This window comes from Solea solea, chromosome 12 (assembly GCF_958295425.1).
Source record: "Solea solea chromosome 12, fSolSol10.1, whole genome shotgun sequence".
In the NCBI taxonomy this organism is placed as follows: Eukaryota; Metazoa; Chordata; class Actinopteri; order Pleuronectiformes; family Soleidae; genus Solea; species Solea solea.
In genome coordinates, this window is record NC_081145.1 from 17411989 (window position 1) to 17430130 (window position 18142).

Sequence of the window (18142 nt, forward strand, 5' to 3'; positions counted from 1 at the left end):
GCTGCTTTTGTCAGACATTTCCACTCTTGGAGGTCATTCGAGGTCAAACATGTGCTCTCCGTAAGCTTCGGTCACGTCCTGGCGCACAGCGGCAACTTTTATCGGCGGCCACTGAGATTCATGGCCAGTGAGGTTCATCGCTTCATCTTTAAGGAACAGTGACCTGCAAAAAAACACACTTTTCAATTTTAATAATGTTTCTTCACTTTTATTTATATTCTTAATATAGCCTATTTGTATTTTACTATGTCTCTATTTCTTGTATCCTTCCATTTAAACAGAGCTGATAACAGCGCAAGCCTTGAGATTGGCAATAAAAAATAAAAGAATAAAATAAAATAAGCACAACTCACTGCTGAAGTCTGTAGCTGTTGCTTTCCCGACTTTGACTCTTGGCGTTTCTGCTTACACTCTGATTGAGTCGTGGCAGTGAAGCCTCCGTCAGTGCCGTCTACAGAGGGAATCAGAAGTGGAAAACTATTGCCACGGTTCAACAAACTCTTTAACCAGGAGGCGACACTCGACCTCACACGCTCACCTGTAAACTGGCGATGTTAGAGGACACTTTTTTGATCAGTGAAGGACTCCTGAGGAAACAAAGTGGTTACAGTGGCTTTAAAATAGACATAATCCCTGACTCAGTCCAACAGTTTGAGGCAAGGTGTGTTATGATGAAGAATCAGGACCAGACCTCCCTCATATAAGAGCCTGAAAACTCTTGCCATAGTTAATCTGGTCATAATTATTTTATCAATCATTTACTGAGGACTATAATTTGAAACAGAAATTGCAGCTCTGTAGATGTAGAAATTAAACACTGGACAGGGCAACAACAAAATCCCACAAACACATGTGCGTTTTCATTTAGTCTAATGGTGTCTCATATTTTACTGGATTTATTACTATATTATCAAAACCACATCTTGTTTAAAAACACCATATTAAAACAGATAAGAGTCTAAAGAAGAAGATGTTTCTGTCTTTGCACGTCTAGATTAGATTATATTAGATTCTCTTTTCATTGGCCTTTGATAATGTTTAAATTGTTCAAGTTATTGCCATTTAATTTAATTTTATTTATTTATCTGTTTTTATTGTGTTTTTTTATCCACGTTCTTATATCTTTTCATTTATTGAAGTTGCTTTAGATGTTGAGCTTCTATGCATTTTTATTTATTGTGTCTTTTATTTATTATTCTGTACAGCACTTTGTTTTAAAGTGTTTTACAAATAAAGGTGGATAGGATTAGATTAATTATCCTATCCACTTTATTCCCTAAGGGGATTAATAAAGTATCTAAAATAATTTTTAATTTTTTTTTAATTAGATTTTATTGATCCCACACATGGGGAAATTCAAACACAATCAAATCAAATCAAATCACAATAGAATAAATTAGAATAAGATATATAAGTATCCAGGATATTTTTACACCTGGATGCATCACTTATTGTTTTGGAAGTGATGAAATAGTTTTTTTATTGCCATAGTACAGTATAGTGTATGTTTGTCTGCTGTACCCTGTGATTTTCTGGGATCTCCTCTTCTGATATTCCGACTCATCCACTGTCCACACAGCACCTTTCACGTTCTCCACACGCACGAAGCACTTGTGCAGACTCAGGTTGTGGCGTACGGCGTTCTGATCCGGAGAAAATCAGAAGGAAGGCAGATAGACGTGTGACTGAATACATGCTGCATACATCAGGTGTCCGTCGCACTGAATTATATATATGTTATATTTGGGCGTGATGCCATACCTTCCACGTGGCAGCGTTGCGTCTGAAATAAGCGAACGTCCGTGTGAACCAGTTGTAAATCTCGTTGAGCGTTAGCTGCATGTCTGGTGCTTCTGTAATAGCCTGCAGACGGAGAGCACATCACATGTGACAATATCAAATTACTGTCTTGACTGTTTCACCCCTAATAAAAGGAACTGCCTTTGTATTGTCACCAGAATCAATCAACTTTTTATTTTTATATTTCAGAACAATAAATGGAATATGACTGAAAAGACAAAGAATCACTCAGGTAAGGTTTCTGAAGTGACGCCCCTGCAATGCTGCTGTATACACACACATGCTCCCTCAGTCGGGTTTGTTAGTTTTGCATGAAAGATCGTTTACCTGTCTGATCAGTGTTGCGTAGGTGAAAGGTGGCCTGATGTCGTTGTTCTTGTAGAGCTCATATTCATTTTCTGAATGAAGATAATATATGTAAGTGGTAAGCAGAGAAGTGAGTCCCTTATTTTCTATAGATACGGTATAGTTACCTGAGGGCAGTGAGTGGACTAAAGGGTGTTGACAATGTCTTATGGCGCTGGCACATTCTGTATGAGTGGGTGAATTCTCCTCACACTCCTGGGAAGGAGCCAGCGGTTGTGCCAAGCGTGATGGGCTCAGCGAGGGCAGGTCGCTGGTGACTGAACTGAGCTGAGAGCAACACAGGCGGACGACGCGCGTTAACAAAGACTGACAGAGAAACAAAACAGACTGCGAGCTGTTCAGTGTAACAGAGCGATTTGATTCACCTCCTCAGAGGTGATTCCACTAATATCACACGAGGAGGGAGGCAAATTATTGTTAATTATAGGGTGAAATTGTTTGGCGAGTGTTGTGATTATGGGGCAATATTTGCGAGATTAACACATGATTAGCTTCCGCTTCATCAGAGCATAACTGCCTTGATATGGAAACACAATGGCAGCCGCCTGATGTCAGAATGCAGCTGTAGGACTAGCTGTAGGAGAATATGACAGTCCAAGTGTAAAACCTAAAGCTTTTACATTCTGCACAGGTCTGAGCAACTTCAGATGTTTCTCATCGTCATGTCGTGTATGTTGAAATCATGTCACTCTAATGACTTTATTTTGGCTGGCTGTATCATCATCGGTGCTGATGGAGACAAGTTTGCCATGATATACTTGGTCTTTTTACTCCAATGTAGTTAGTTAGGTAGGTAGATGGACGGATGGACAGAAATAGATAGATAGATAGATAGATAGATAGATAGCTATTTGGTGTTTTGCTTTAAAATGCCTCACACTTCACGGCCTCACAATCTACCTGTGGACCATGAGGGTCAGCGTCTGCGTCTGCGTCTGTCTGTGGCGACTGAGCTTCTAAAGACGGCAGATGCAGGTGAGACGTCATCGCTCGCAGGCGCTGGCGTTCTTTGCAGAGCTGTTGGATCACGGGCAGGTGACATATTACTTCCACTATAAATATGAGGAGAGACTAAGGTGCACCATCTCATGCCTACCTGAAGCTCAAGCTGCTGAACCACCTGCATCTGGACTCTGCACTGGGCCGTGCTTCTGTCGTCCAGAGTGTGTTCACTGCCAATGTGTCTGGAACACACACAGACACACACACAGGTGCATTAAAGGAACGCTCCACTCAAAATCTGCTCACACAGAAACATGCACTTGTCCCTTTTCTTGTAGTCACTGTGCATCAAACCCATTACAGCTGTTCTCCTCAATACTGCAGAGCTACAAACTATTTATTCCCAGTTTGTGCCTCTCTTATGTTTTCGGATAAGAATTGTGTCTCATCCATGTATTATTTAGTCACGGAGATAAGCAACAACAACAACAACAAAGAAAAATCCAAATCATCACAAGGTTGTTTGACTTTGAGATATATTTTCCAGATCAATAACAGACTCATCATACGTGAACTTTACCAAAACAATTGTAGTCAAAAACCTACTTGAAAAACTGGTACAAGTTCTCACAGACTGATTCACATCCGGGCCAGTGGCACACACCGTGGTTGTAGAGGACGTGCAAAGCAGCGTAATCAGCACTAGAGGAAAGAGGTGAAGAGAGACATTTTTGTCATAATTACAAACATCAGCAACAAAGCACATTAAAGATGTTTTCTTTTCCTTTTTGTGTGGTGGGAAAAATGTCAGAGGGAAATGGAAGGGAGCATTGAAAAATAAATGGAATAATCAAAGACTTTTGATTTAAGACATGTACTCATGTAAACTTATTTCAGTCTTTGCTTCACCAGCTCAGGTGGCAAAACACACACCAAACAAACAAAAGAAAACATACGGTCCCAAAGGGAATTTAAAGTGAAAACACTTTCCCTTGAGAGAAAGAAAATGTTGACAGATGACAAGTCTTTGGTGTTTATGTGTTTTTTTTATTTCAGCTCGAGCTAATGTGTCTTACCGCTCTGCCCTGAGAGAAGAAGACGACTGCAGGTCACTGGTCGGTCTCGCTGTGACTTGTGTTGACATGAAACTGTTAGCAGGAAACTCGTGATTGCTCTCAGCAGCCGCTTTATCGTCACTTTCTCCATTTGTGAGCTCTTTCCATAGCTGCTGAATCTCTGCTGGGTTGAAGCCAACTAACGCACAAGGAGACACACAGGACATTAGAAGTTTGTTATTTTACATGTTGATCAAGACGCTGCTGTTTACAGGTTGACTTTCTGTTCACACCTTATTACAGTTAAAATGTTAAGTAATTTGACTTAACTTTAAGTGGATTCTTTTACTTTTACAATTCGTTTTGATATTTTGCCTTTATTGCAGTTTTATAATTAAACGACTGGTGCATGTGCATGTTCATACATACATTTGATATACAATAATAGTGTTATTCTGTGCTTGAATAAGCAGCAATTCTGATTTATTACATTCAAAACGATAGGCGTAAATGCCGGTTCAATGCCACTCTGTTTTGACTTACTCTAACTGAACACAGCCACGGTCAATGAGATCAGTTCACTTCTTTGCTTTTCCTGCTACAACATGTCGAATGTGTGCAAAGGATTGATATGAAACAAATACTTTTACATCACAATACTTAACAGACGCAGTCTCTAACATGTAGGACATGTGAAACGTTGGTGGTAAATGTGAAGATGAGTGACCTGGACAGACAGCAGGAGAGGACAGGGCTGGTCTCTGCACCTGGAGGAGCTGCTGCTGCTGCTGCTGCTGCTGGAGCTGAAGAAGCTGAAGGAACTGCTGGAACATGAGCTGCTGCGCAGAGAACTGGAGAGGGCGAGTAAGAACTATATTGTTGAGTATTAGTCTGGACTGACTGAGCACATACACATGTTATTTCTTATGAAGTAAAAGATCACCACCATTGTTTCATTTATATCCAGTATATACAGTTTATAATAGGTTTATGTCTGCCTGTCTTTCCCCATTATGTCTAGAATATAATGTGATTTCATTATTACTATCATCACATAACCACAAACCATTGCTTACCTCCTTGACTTTCTTGCTGGGCTGCTGTTGAAGCAGCTGAATCTGTTGTTGCGTCTTGTAGAGCAATTTCAGATGTTGCTGGAAAAAAATGGAGTTGGACCATTATTTATTATATTATTATATTATATTATTTATTTAACATTTTAAAAAAATGTTAAAATATAGCCACAAAAATAAATATCTAACATGGAAGTAGGTTACTAAACTCTCTTTCTTTGCTTTTTACCATTAGCTTTGCTTTAAGAAGCCATTTGTTAATGACCTTACATCTTGAGTTAATGTTTTAATTTATGACCATATACCATCAACTTCATATTACATTAATTCCTTTTAAAAATTGCAATTTGTTACATATGTTCCTTTGGTCAGTCTTATTTCTATCCAATAAGTATTTGTAGCACTAATTCTTATTTTCAGTATTGCGTTAATTTACCTGCTGTAGCAGGAGTGACTGTTGCTTCTGCTGGATCAGAGCCTGCAGTTGGTTGGGGGACAGAAGCTGCTGTAACTGCTGAGGTGCCATCATGGCCAGAAACACCTTTCAGAGGAGGACGGGGATGGGATAAAATGTTACGGGACGACAAAAGTCAAGCACAGGAGACAGGAGGCGAGTGTGAAGCGTTAAACAGTAATAACCTTCTGATAGAAATCTTTCCAATCCAATTACAAAACAGTGCTGTCAACCTTTTGTGAACATCATAATGTTGGATTGTGTCATTGACCCTAAATGAGATGGGAGATCGAGGCTGACCAGTTAATTAGCAACACAATTACATGCTTGTTGTGACTCTTAATAGAAGTGTATGGGTATTAATAAAGGCAAACACTCACAGAATAATAACTGGTCTGCACTGACTGTGAGACTGTGTCTCCTCTGGAGCTTTAACTGACACAGCAGCAAATAACCATCATTGCATTTAGAAACTAACTAAATTTACACATATTATTGCATTAGAAATTATACTTAAAAACAAAACTATTTCTATTTGGTGATCATTCATTTTTGTATTATTTTATCAGTTTTACCATTTTTTTTAATGATGAATATCTCTGATTGTATTATTATTTGCTACAGTATAATTACTCACTAATAACAAGCTATAATGTGTTGAACATATATAAAGGCTTACTTTATCTCTTTGATGAAAGAAGAAACCGTGTGACAACTCAAGTTTGTCATTTAGGTAAATCCCTTATTATCACACTTGTCAGTCAAACGTTCAAACATCCTGTATAAAATTTATATAATTTGGAATTTTTTACTCAGCTAATCAACAGAAAATTAAGTTTAATGAGATACACAACATTTTTATAAAGCATTTTCTGCAATTTATATGCATATATATTTATATGTAACATTCTTAAAATGCCTGTGACGCTTTGCAGTTTTTTTATTGTATTTGTTATGTTGTTAAAATTCATTGTAGATGAAGGCCTTTACAAGTCCACATTTTCACAGTGAATTAAGAGAAAAGGTCAGGATCAAACTGACGAGAGATGAGAAGCAGGTATTCATGATGTGGTTCTTTCATTGATCTCCTAAATTAAGACTCCCTGTGATGAAATCGTGACAGACAACCATAAAACAATGTTGGGTCATGCGTCTCTGCCTTTCTCTTGCATCTGTTAAGGCTGTAGACAATTATTCCTCCCTGAGTCGAACTCACAAACTAATAATTAAGTACAACCCGACTTCTGCATGTCACCATGTCTTCATATGAAACTGACTTCCGATGTGGAGCTGACTTGACGAGAGAGAATATATATTCTACTCCCCACTTATGATGAGGAGAAGAATAGTCAAAGAAATAAGAGGAAGAGGAGGAGGATGGAGGTACCTGTTTATTATGGAGAGTTTGCCAGTTTTCACCGCTCACTCCACTGCAGGAGGTCCCATTAGCTGCTCTCTCTCCGGTGCCAGCGTCTGTGTGAGTGAGCAGGCTGCTGGCGGAGGTTTGACGGGCTGCCGAGGGACTGAGAGGAGACTCAGGCATCTTAGTGCAGGTCCTACAACAATATTATGCAACACTAAATAAGCTGTGAGATTCTGTTGATTACAGTTCTGCATCCCTGCTAAACACAGCAAGAAAGACCAGAAGTTTGTGTATTTAAAAAATACTATCGCGTGTGTTAGATGGACAGAAGAAAAACAAATGAAAACATGGGGCAGGAGCTATGGAATACAACCTATTCTATCTAAAAGTGAGCATAAAAAGAAGTCAAACTAGACAAGATGAAAATCTGATTACATGGTAATAACAAGAGAGCTTTGTGTTTTCATAGGATATAAATAAAGGTACATACCATTCAGGTGAATAGTCAAAGTCAAAGCAGCCGGGCAGAGTTGATGTCTCCTTGTCATGCAGTTTGGAGTGAGGATGGGAGATATCAGCTACAGGGGTGCGTCTACCTGAGAGGGAGGAGTCACCACATCAGTCAGTAAAGTAGACAGAATCAGGAGAAGCAGTCGATTACTACGTTATGTGAAAAAATGATGCTTACAAATCTTCAGTAAGTGGACTTGCTCGAAGCAATAATATGACCTTGATGACTGAGAACCTTCACAGACACAATGGTTACAAATTGATTATTTGTGTGGTAAAACAAAGCCACATCAATATTGCATAGAGCAAAAGACAGATGTTAAATAAACAAAACATGATCCTGTGATTTTCAGTTACCTTTCTGACTTTTCTTTGTTGCTATTCCTATTCGTACACAATCTAATAATGAAACCTAAAAAAAAATCAATCTTTAAACATAACTTATTGTCTTTAATGGTGAAAAGCAAGGCCCCTTTGAGAGAAGACAAGTATAGTTGTCTGTGACTTTATTTAGATTTTAAACAACAAAAAGCGCTCGGCGTCGAGAGATTGTCAGAGTGTTATCAAAGAGCTATTTACAGTTGCATGTTTACTTGAACGATACATCAGTGCATCTATGAAGAACAAACAACAGTGGTTTCATTTGCCGGTAAATGCAGTTGATACCAGAGTGCAAATGTTCATTTGGTATCCCTTAACCTAGTCATGCTTGTTTAGTGTTGTTCTTTCTGTTGAATAATGAATTATTGTTTTTCTTCTTGTATTCGTTGCCAGCTTTGTCACATCACATATAGCAGTTTCTTTTTTTTTTTATTACAAAATATGTTTTACAGATGACACATGAAGCAAAGGTCAGGCTGTTGTAACATCAAGAAAGAGAGAGAGAGAGAAGAAACAAAAACCTTGAATCCGTCATTTCATATTTTACATGTTTTTTTTTATTGTAGTATTTATTTCATGCTGTGACACAAGGAACAGGAAATAGCATACAGAGAAATGACGTAGACTATAACATGTCAAAGGTTAGGAGCTGCGTATTTATTTATGCATCCACACAAATGACAGGTGAGGACAAACATCAGATTCAAGGACTTGATTCAGATGTAGATTCTGTTACCAAGGTAACTTTCTGCCACCTACTGGACTAGTACGTATCTGTTCTGAAGTGTGTGGGAGAAGAAGAAGAGAAAGAAGTAAACATCCTGTGTACTACTAGACCTTCATTTTCAAAAGAAAGAGTCTCCTTGATGATTGATATGATAATTTCTCCTCCAGTGGTGGATGTGCAAATTGTGCAAATGTGGTTTTATGTCATACAGCCGTATCCAGGAAAATTGCTGTCATGCTGTCATGTGACTCTTTACACATCAGGGTTATTTGTGTCTTCATGGTGCAGCCTGGTATTCAGAGGTTGAATGCCGTGCATCGCCCCAGCTGCAACACTACGCATTTGAGTAAAAGGCAGATAGCACGGCTGAGTCCACTCCAAAGGAATCATCTGATACCTCCATGGTTCCTGCAGAGGGCATGATGGCTCCACCCAACCCAAAGATCTACTCTCACAGAGCGTTCTCAGGAAGCTGCTGCTCTTCATCCACACCACATACTGTGCCATTACTTTGTTATGTCGCTCCCTCTCCCTCCTTCCTCTGGCCTTCCTGTTCTGCTTGTAGTTCCCTTGCTCAAAGTCTCTCAGGTAATCTCGGTGGACACCCCAGTGATGACCTCGACCGTCCTCACAGTGACTCACCTTCACAAAGCAGTCATTTACAGACAGGTTGTGCCGGACACTGTTCTTCCAGCCCGGACCACGGCTCCTCAGGTGAGGAAACTGCTCCTCCATTGCTGCGTAGATGGACGCCAGGCTGAGTTTCTGGGAGGGGGAGGACAATATGACTTTGGCGATGAGGGCAATATAGGAGAGCGAGGGCTTTGAGAGGAGATGTGCATCCTCAGGAGAGGGATTGTCTGAGCAGCTCCTCGTGTTAGCTGGAAGATGGATTGGGTTAGTGAGGACTGCAGGCATTTCTCGTTCAGTTAATTCTCTGCTGCACTGCAATGTCTTCGAGTCACATGCTTCTTTTTGTTCTTGCCCATATGAATTCTCCATCAGATGTTGACTTGTTCTAACTTTCTCTGTCTTCATGGTTTATTTTCAAGTCTGTGTCAGATCCCGTGTTCCTTTGACACGATGCTGGACTAAGTTATTATCGTACCTGAAGGTGTTTCCATGCTTTTATACTATTCATATCCAAGTCGGGGCGTGAGGGGGTCACCATTCTTCAGTTAAGACACAACACTATTACTCATTTTTGAAATATCTATTTTATTTGGTCAGCGAGATTAAGAATTGACCACTTTGGTCATGGCTATGGGCTTGACATGCCACTCTGTCACAGCTGTGAGATAAACACAGGAAGTTAATACAAACACATAGTTGCACAACTGGGAACTATGTAATTCTTGAACCCACAGTTAAGTCTTGATATGGAATACGCCGATAAAAGAGCATACTTATGTGAGGATGTTGTGGTTCTTTACAATGTCAGGCTTTCGCAGTCATTGCATCAGGGTGTTAATGGTCGGTCAAGGGAAATGATTTTGGAGGTAAGCAGTATGTAAGGGCCATTCCTCTTGCTTTAGACCTCATGTGGTCAATTTTAGGCAAAAAAGAAACAAAACAGCAGCCTTGGGAAATCCCATTCCTATAGCGCAAATGTCATTATAACTCCTCAGAGAGCAATTGCTGCAGTTAAACAAAACAGATGAGCTTTTGGGATAGTTTTGCAGTAAGGAAATTAGATCATATTTGATCTATATTGTAGGGTTAGGGTTAGCTTGGATCAGTATACATAGTTTTAGTCCCCTCACACCTATTTATAGTGTTGGCCCTTGCAACAAAGTCATCTGTAACTCGACGCCATCTGTTAAGTCAGAGCATGTTGAATGTCAGTTGCCAGAAGCAGAATCACTGCAGCTCATTTCCCGCTGACTCCCTTCACCAAGAGCCCCATGGAGTGTGTGGGACAACCAAGACTTTCCATGGCCTGTAACCTCCTGGAAGTACCGGGCCTCAGCTACTCGGATTTTGACGAGGATGAGGGTGAAGTGGTTATCGGCATCAGGCCCAGATTTTCACCTCAACCACGGAGAAAGAGCTCTATCAGCGACGATGACTCAGGACCTGATCCTCCCTATTGCAGCTCAAGGAGAGTGTCCTTTGCAGACGCCAAAGGCCTCAGTTTGGTACAAGTGAAGGAGTTTGACACATGGGCTGTTCCCAAACTTCATTCATCTGAGGGCGACAGTAATGAGGCCAAGGAATACTACCTGTCTCCTCTCACCTTCACTCTTCCCTTACCTACCGAGAAGTTGCTCGTCAAAGTGCGAGACCAGAAAGTGGAGTTGGAGTCAATTGAGTTACTTCCAGGGACCACAATACTGAAAGGTGTGATCCGTGTCCTCAACATCTCCTTCAGTAAGACAGTTTATGTCCGAACCACTTTGGATGCCTGGTCCAGCCACTTTGACCTGCTGGCAGAGTACAACCCTGGTTCCAGTGATGGTCTGATGGACTGTTTCTCATTTATGCTAACATTAGTGCCCCCCCTTGGCGAGCAGGGTATCAGAGTTGACTTTTGTCTGCGGTATGAAACTCCTGTGGGGACATTCTGGGCTAACAATAACCACAGGAATTACGTGCTGTTCTGTCACCAGAAAATGAAAGACGGACCACAGAAGGACAATGAGAGCAAAAAAGGCTGCCTCAAGGCTGTCAGGTGAAGATCTGTGTGGCATTTTCTTACTAACAATAATTTTTAAAAAGGTCAATAATGATGGTTGATGATCAGTTTAGTTATGGACATCACAGATGGAAGAGTATTCTTGAACCCGGTGTAGATAAAAAGTCACTTTTACAATGATTGTTTTAATTGTGTTATTTAATTAAAGCTTTAATATATTATGTATTATGATAGAGCAAAGGATAATGTAGGTAGATTCGGGTAGATCTATGCATATTAGATTTGTTTAGGTTCATGAGGACTTGTTTAGTATTTTTAAGATTTAAGCAAATCATTTCAAAATAGCTTGCAGCTGAAGTGTACATGTATTAGTGTGTAGACAGAGCTAGTGTATGATCATAGTGTATGAGCCAGAGCTATAAATGAAGTCTGACTCATCACAATTTTATATACTTCACAGTCAGATCTACCCCTCTGAGGAAAACATTTCCGGCTCAGATGCATCATCACAGGAAAGTATCTCAGCAGGTGAAAATGAATGTTGCTGCTTGTGAAATACATAAATACATGAATAAATGTGAACTTTAGAGAAATACACCTGCAAAAGTGCAGCTGCAAAATTTATATTCATTATTTTTTCTCCAGATGAATTGAAACTTGGTGAGGAAGTGAACTCTATGAAAGCCAGTCAAAGCTCAGATGATCGGTCCATAACAACTGCAGAAGGTGAACAGAAATTAGAGGTGAGTAAAAAAAAGAGTCCCGGGATTGAAAACCTACATAGTTTATCATCACACACCTAAATCCTGCTAAACACTGCATTTTAACACTGCACTTAACCAGAGATTTGATATACTATTGGCTATAAAAGGGAACTGAAAGAGACCAGGGTGTTATTGACGGAAAGAATGGCAACATGAGCCCAGGTGCATTTTTGTAAAGGTCACATGCAGTTTCAATAGCACCAGTGTAACACTGAGTACTGTGCACGTGCAGGACATTATGCTGTTTGCACCTTCTCCCTCATCTCATATTTTATATTGCATGCTAATTTGATACAATTTTATTCACTTTAATTAAAATTGCTGTGGCGTACACTAATCCCAGGATGTCCCCCGCGTGACTTGGAACCTTTAACGTCACCCCACCCCCCTTTTTATTATAATGTAATACTTCATAACATAATCGCATAACTATTATGTGATCAGGCTGACATTTATTTATTGCTTCTGTTCATTGGACAGACTGAAAATAGACCATTCATCAGCCGACGAAGGGCCAGAAAGGCCGCACGGTTAGCCCGGGTGAGGGACCATTTTGCTCAAAGAAGTAAAGAAGGGAGTGACACTGAAAGAGATGAAACACCTCCAGAAGTAAAGCAGACAGCACAAGAAGAAAAGCCACAGGAGGAGCACTCAAATGTGCCACCATTTTCTGAGGAGAACAGTAAATCAGACGTTTCTTCATTTGCTTCCAACTCCATGGGAGTCCGCAAATCCCTTGTTGACGTTCCACGTGACTTTTTGCAGGCAAGTCACAACACAGCTTCCAATGAACCGGAGAAGTGTGAGAGCAACGAAATGGATGACTTGGCCACAGGAGGTGTGAGTGTCACAGAAATCCCAGACAACCCACTGCGTTTAAATGACCAGCGTACTCATGCCGAGCGGCAAAATGTAACCATGTCTGTCTTCGGAGCTGAGGAGGAAAGTCAGATGCAAAACACATGTCATGGACCTGTGAACAACACTGCACCTGATCCAGTTGACAGTGTTACTTCATCAGAGATCAGCGAGAACCCCGTTGGTCAGAACAACCGTTTCACATTCGGAACTGTGGTGGCTCCTCTGTATCATCAGATGCTTGGCAGAGAGGGAAGTGAAAGACAAAGCACAGCTGACAGGGGAAGTCCTGTAAGGGTCACACTGAGTACTGGCGATCGGAGAAAAGAGAGTTGCTGTACTGGTTCAACTGGTGTTGGACATGACACAGTTCAGGGAAATGTGATGAACGCTCAAGAATCAAACCAAAGTCCCTCCAATGTGGAGGAACAGAGAAGTGACAGCGTGATGGCAGAAGATGTCCTGGATCCTCCAGCTCAGATTATACAGTCAGACCACACATGCACAAATACAGCTGAAGACCCAATCATTGTATCTGGAGATACAGAAGTACATCAACACTGTGGAAACATTTTAAGCACTGATACACTGAGTGCACAAATACCCCCTCGGAGGTTACATCTGCGGGGAAAATCCCGGGGGGATACCAAACCTTGTGACTTCCAGAACCAAACTACAGCAGAAAGAAAAATTGAAACTAATATAAATGAAACTGTTTTACCAACTGAATCTCAACAAGTCAGGCCCACTATAGGACCATCGTTCACTCAGCAGGAGCATGCTAGCAGTGAGACACACCAAGAAACCAGGAGCGGTGGAGAATATGACTGTCAGTGTGTAAATGAGTCAAACTCAGAGGCTGATATTGGCAAAGATGATACAGAATCAATAACCAATTCATCTCCAAAGTTGGATAACCTTTTAGAAGCTTCATATGATTTGAATTCTGATCAAATACATCGTTCAGATTTCTCCACACCTGGGTCATGTCAGGAAACTAAGAACGAAACTAGTTATGTGGAAGAACAAAATAAGATGACTAACCATGAAGATGAATCTCAAAATTCGGCTGAAACTGAGGTTAGTGATGAGGCAACATGTGATGATGACATGTTTGTGAAGTTGAAAGATGAAGACTCTTTAATAGATGAACCAAGATCAGCGTTTTTAAAACAGGAGCATGTTACTTTAGCAGACACTACTGATGTAAAAAAGTGGGAAATGATGGTTGATGAGGAGGAGAGGACTATCTTACTCGAGGCAATGAGATCAGACACTGAAGCAGATCAAGGAGGGCAGTTAGAGGACACAGTGATAGGTACGACATTAGAAAAAGAAAGAGGGAAAACACACGGAGAAGTGTGTGAGGCTCTCACAGCTGCAGGAGTGTATGATGGCACGGCTGAAGATGCTGTGATGTTAGAGGACAAGGGAGTTCTGTCCTCTTCAAGAGCTGAAGAGGAAGAAACGTTGGAGGCTGTGGGTGGTATAGAATATGTTCAAGCCACACAGACGGTAACAACAGCTGGGGAGGATGGTCAAACCAGTGTCCAAGAGGTAAAGAAGATAGTGATAGAAGAAGAGATAAAAACAAGAGAAGAAAAGACAGAAGATGAGGAGATCATTGGTGATGAAGCAGGAGACTCAGGCGATGTAAATGCGGAGTCAGTCGGCATAACAACAGATGACAGGGGAGATGAGGTGAGGTGTTTCGAAGGGAGTTTAGACATTACACAAAACAACGGTGAGGATGCTTTATCTCCTATGATGAACAGTGTTCAGAAGAAGAGAGTAACTGGCAGAGACAGGGAGAGGGTAAATGCACACATTCCACCTGAAATCGATCTTTACAACGAGGAGGATTTTCAAAGCAGCGAGGATGTTACACATGACCGATCACAGGGAGACTTGTGCTCTGTCACAGATGAACCTGAAAGTGACCAAACAAACCATAACAGCGCATCATCGGAGTCCGACTCAGACGATGAGGTGGAGTTGTACATGCACTGTCTGAGGGCTGTTCACACTGGGGCTCAGGCCACTAAAGACAACGACACAGGGTTTAGTGCGGGCAAAAGGGGCTCTATAAGCAGGAGGAAGTCACTGCCCACGCCCATGCCTTCCATCTGCGAGTCTCTGGATGAAGAACCACACTTCGGCGGCTTTCAGGACAACCATGAAGACCTGAACCCAGCAGAGTTCCAACCTGCACCTGCACCTGCACCTGCACCTGCAGCGCCATCAGTGTCAAGTGGACAGGAAAGCAACAGTAGCGATGTGTCATGGTGGAAAGAGACTTTTTCCTGCAGCAATGTTTCCAAAACTTTGTTATACACTACACTGTTAGTGGCGTTTCTAGTCGTGGCATGCCACTATGATTTTCTTGCCTGTTTTGTGCTCTACTTGATATCAATAGTCTGGCTCTACTGTCAACGAGAGCAACAGCCATCCAAGAACAACAGCAGAATGGAATGAAATCATTTTTTGAAATCGTAAATGAAATATATCAGTTTTAGTTGTGAAAATATTTAACACAGACTTCTATGGTTTTCTAGTAATTAATAATGGTCTAAAGAGAACAATAGCATATAATAATGGGCATTGATTTAAAGCAATGGTTCTCAAACTGTGGTACGCAAGCTTCCTCTGGTGGTACTACAGAAATACTGATCTACTGTATATACACCAGAGTATGTGATCAGAGTGGAGCTGAGGAATTTTAACCAGAAAATGAAATAAGTAACAAAACTGACTTTGCTCGGCCTAGTTACACCACTGTATTTTAACGTTGGTGATTATGGTGTTTCTTCCAGAGGTCAATATTTTCTCAGGTGGTACAAAAGGTTTGAGAAGCACTGATTTAAAGTATATTATGGTAGAATGAATGGTCTGTATTCCCTATGAGAGGAGGTTAACTCTCTGATGTAGATAAAGCTTGGCATCGACTCACCGGAGTGTTTGTGTGTGAGGTTACACTTCATTTTCCTAAGACTGGAATGAATAAATTGAACTGTAGACAAACAAATGTGTTGAGTGACTTTAATAATGACTCCATGACAGTGACTGTTGCCAGAGGCAGTATATTTTTCCTGGTAGTCTGTCTCATTCTTGTTAACACAGTGTTTCAGGAATGACCTGATGGATTCCTTTCAGTTTTGGACTCATGGATGAATTGATTACATTTTGCAATTTTAAATCTCAGGAAAAATGGAAAAACTAGATTTTGGTGGCTGAATGTCAATGTCATTTTTAGAATTGTGAAGAAAATATCTCAGTAGTAACTTTTTATGAGAGATCTGTGGTCACAGCTCAGAATCTCTATAAAAACACTGAAACCAGATTCTGATCAGACTATTCCGACTCTTATTTGTGTTTCTGGTGTGTGGAAATGTTTTTTTTTTTTTATCTCAGTCTACATTCTGATCAAATCACTTATCACCACTTATCATTTCTGCCATCAAACTGAGGAACACGAATAACCTGTGTTTGCATACCATTTACAATAGATGTGCGGGGGTGTTGAGGTGCAGCCTGAAAGTTAGCATTAATGAACAAACATCTCTTGGGACAGAGTAGAGAGACATTGTTTTCTCTGAGTTATTCCTCATCTTGTTCCATCCTTCTTTCCTTGTCTTTCTCTGGGAAAGAATGTCAGGCTTCTTCCCAAGATGGACTTGTTCCAAACAGAGGATGAAACATGAGCCAAGCCAAGTCTCACATGCTGACTTGCGTGTTAATTCACAACAGTAAATCTAGTGAAGCGGAATTCTCCTCTGAGCGTGCAATGTCTGTCTCAGAATAAGTGAGTAGAGTTTAACCAGAGTTTAACCTTGTATCTACAGCACATAGTGCCCTCCTCCCGGTTTGAACTCTGGCTTTCAGCAGAACACAGCTGCAGTGATGTACTCGCTGGCAGATTCCAGGACAGCCGCCTATGAGGATTACCTCACTCTCTTTTGCCAGAACACAGCTAAAAAAAACACAGTAACATTTTAGACACACAGAGTATGTTTAAAGGGGGAGTAATCCTGAACATGCCAGTCATCATTTATTGTTCCAGTAGCCATCAGTAACAGAGTTGATTCTTGTTTTATATGAAGTGACTTCAGTCCTGCATTTGACCTCTCTACTGTTTCTGTCTCTATAAACTGTGATGCTTTAAATAGGAGTATCAGATGAGACACAATAACTCTAACTTCTACCTGCCTCATTGTATGATTTTAATACTTTCATTAAGCAAGAAATTACCCTGTTATTTGTTAGTTATATAACAATTAATATTTTCGGAGTTTATTTGGCTACATATCACATAACCCTGTAGGTTGTTGACCCTTAAATTTACGGCATCATTCTGATGACATTCTGATGTTCAGTAGCCTCCTGTACAGAACATAACATCCTGTTTCGTGTAAAGTTGCACTCACTCAAATCTGTTGTGCAATACATACATTCCATTTCTGGGCCTAATCCTCTTATCCCATTTGTTAGCCAAAGGTATTTTTGACATTGCAGCATCTAAGAAAAATCACTGTTTTTTGGGAAGTTGTATGGGCACCTTTTTGGATTAAAGTATATTACAAGGAGACAAATAAACATAGATAGGCTGGCTTTTGCATGGGTGTGTGTGCAAATACACATGCTGGCCACTTTTGCATTGTATTGGCCAGTTGTTGTAATACAAAGTACAAAATACTTTGTTACTGTACATAAGAACAAAATTCATATATCTGTACTTAACTTTATTTATATTTCTAGAGACCTTTACTTTTACTCCACTACATTTCCTGTAACTATCTTTGTTACTTGTTACTACCAAATAAAATCAGAAGAAGAGTTGGTAATGGTCTGTATTTATATAGAGCGTTTCTAGTCTTGATAAGCTGCTTTACAATACAGTTTTGCCATTCAGCCATTCACACACTTCAACATGGGTTTAAGTGTCTTGTTCAACACATAGACACATAGACTAGCAGAGCCAGGAATTGAACCCATAACCTTACAGTTGAAAGACAACTCGCTCGACCGGCTCAATCCTAATGCCTCACTTTTTTAATACTTTTACTTCTAAAACGTAAATACATTTTATATCAGAAGATTACAGTAATTGTCAAATACTTTAACTAAAGTAATATTATAAAAACGTGACTTCAACGTCTGTGAAAATACTTTTACTCAAGTAGCCCTTTTAGGTACAAGGTATAAGGTACATCTAAC

At 40.4% G+C, this 18142-nt stretch overlaps 2 protein-coding genes across 2 annotated transcripts; one reads left to right on the forward strand and one right to left on the reverse strand.

Annotated features, from left to right (window-relative positions):
- Positions 1-33: 33 nt before the first annotated feature.
- Positions 34-7251, reverse strand: LOC131470009 (forkhead box protein P4-like). The gene is made up of 14 exons (XM_058645492.1): positions 7078-7251; positions 5673-5777; positions 5240-5317; positions 4891-5014; positions 4185-4362; positions 3715-3810; positions 3263-3350; positions 3045-3183; positions 2128-2531; positions 1762-1863; positions 1522-1643; positions 539-587; positions 354-451; positions 34-163 (listed from the first exon to the last, which is right to left on the reverse strand). Exons 1-14 carry the CDS (start codon positions 7231-7233, stop codon positions 34-36), a joined length of 1869 nt encoding a protein of 622 aa, XP_058501475.1. The 5' UTR covers positions 7234-7251.
- Positions 7252-10318: 3067 nt separating this feature from the next.
- Positions 10319-15479, forward strand: ppp1r3ab (protein phosphatase 1, regulatory subunit 3Ab). The gene is made up of 4 exons (XM_058646637.1): positions 10319-11342; positions 11767-11834; positions 11952-12049; positions 12551-15479. Exons 1-4 carry the CDS (start codon positions 10510-10512, stop codon positions 15401-15403), a joined length of 3852 nt encoding a protein of 1283 aa, XP_058502620.1. The 5' UTR covers positions 10319-10509; the 3' UTR covers positions 15404-15479.
- The last annotated feature ends 2663 nt before the right edge of the window (positions 15480-18142 follow it).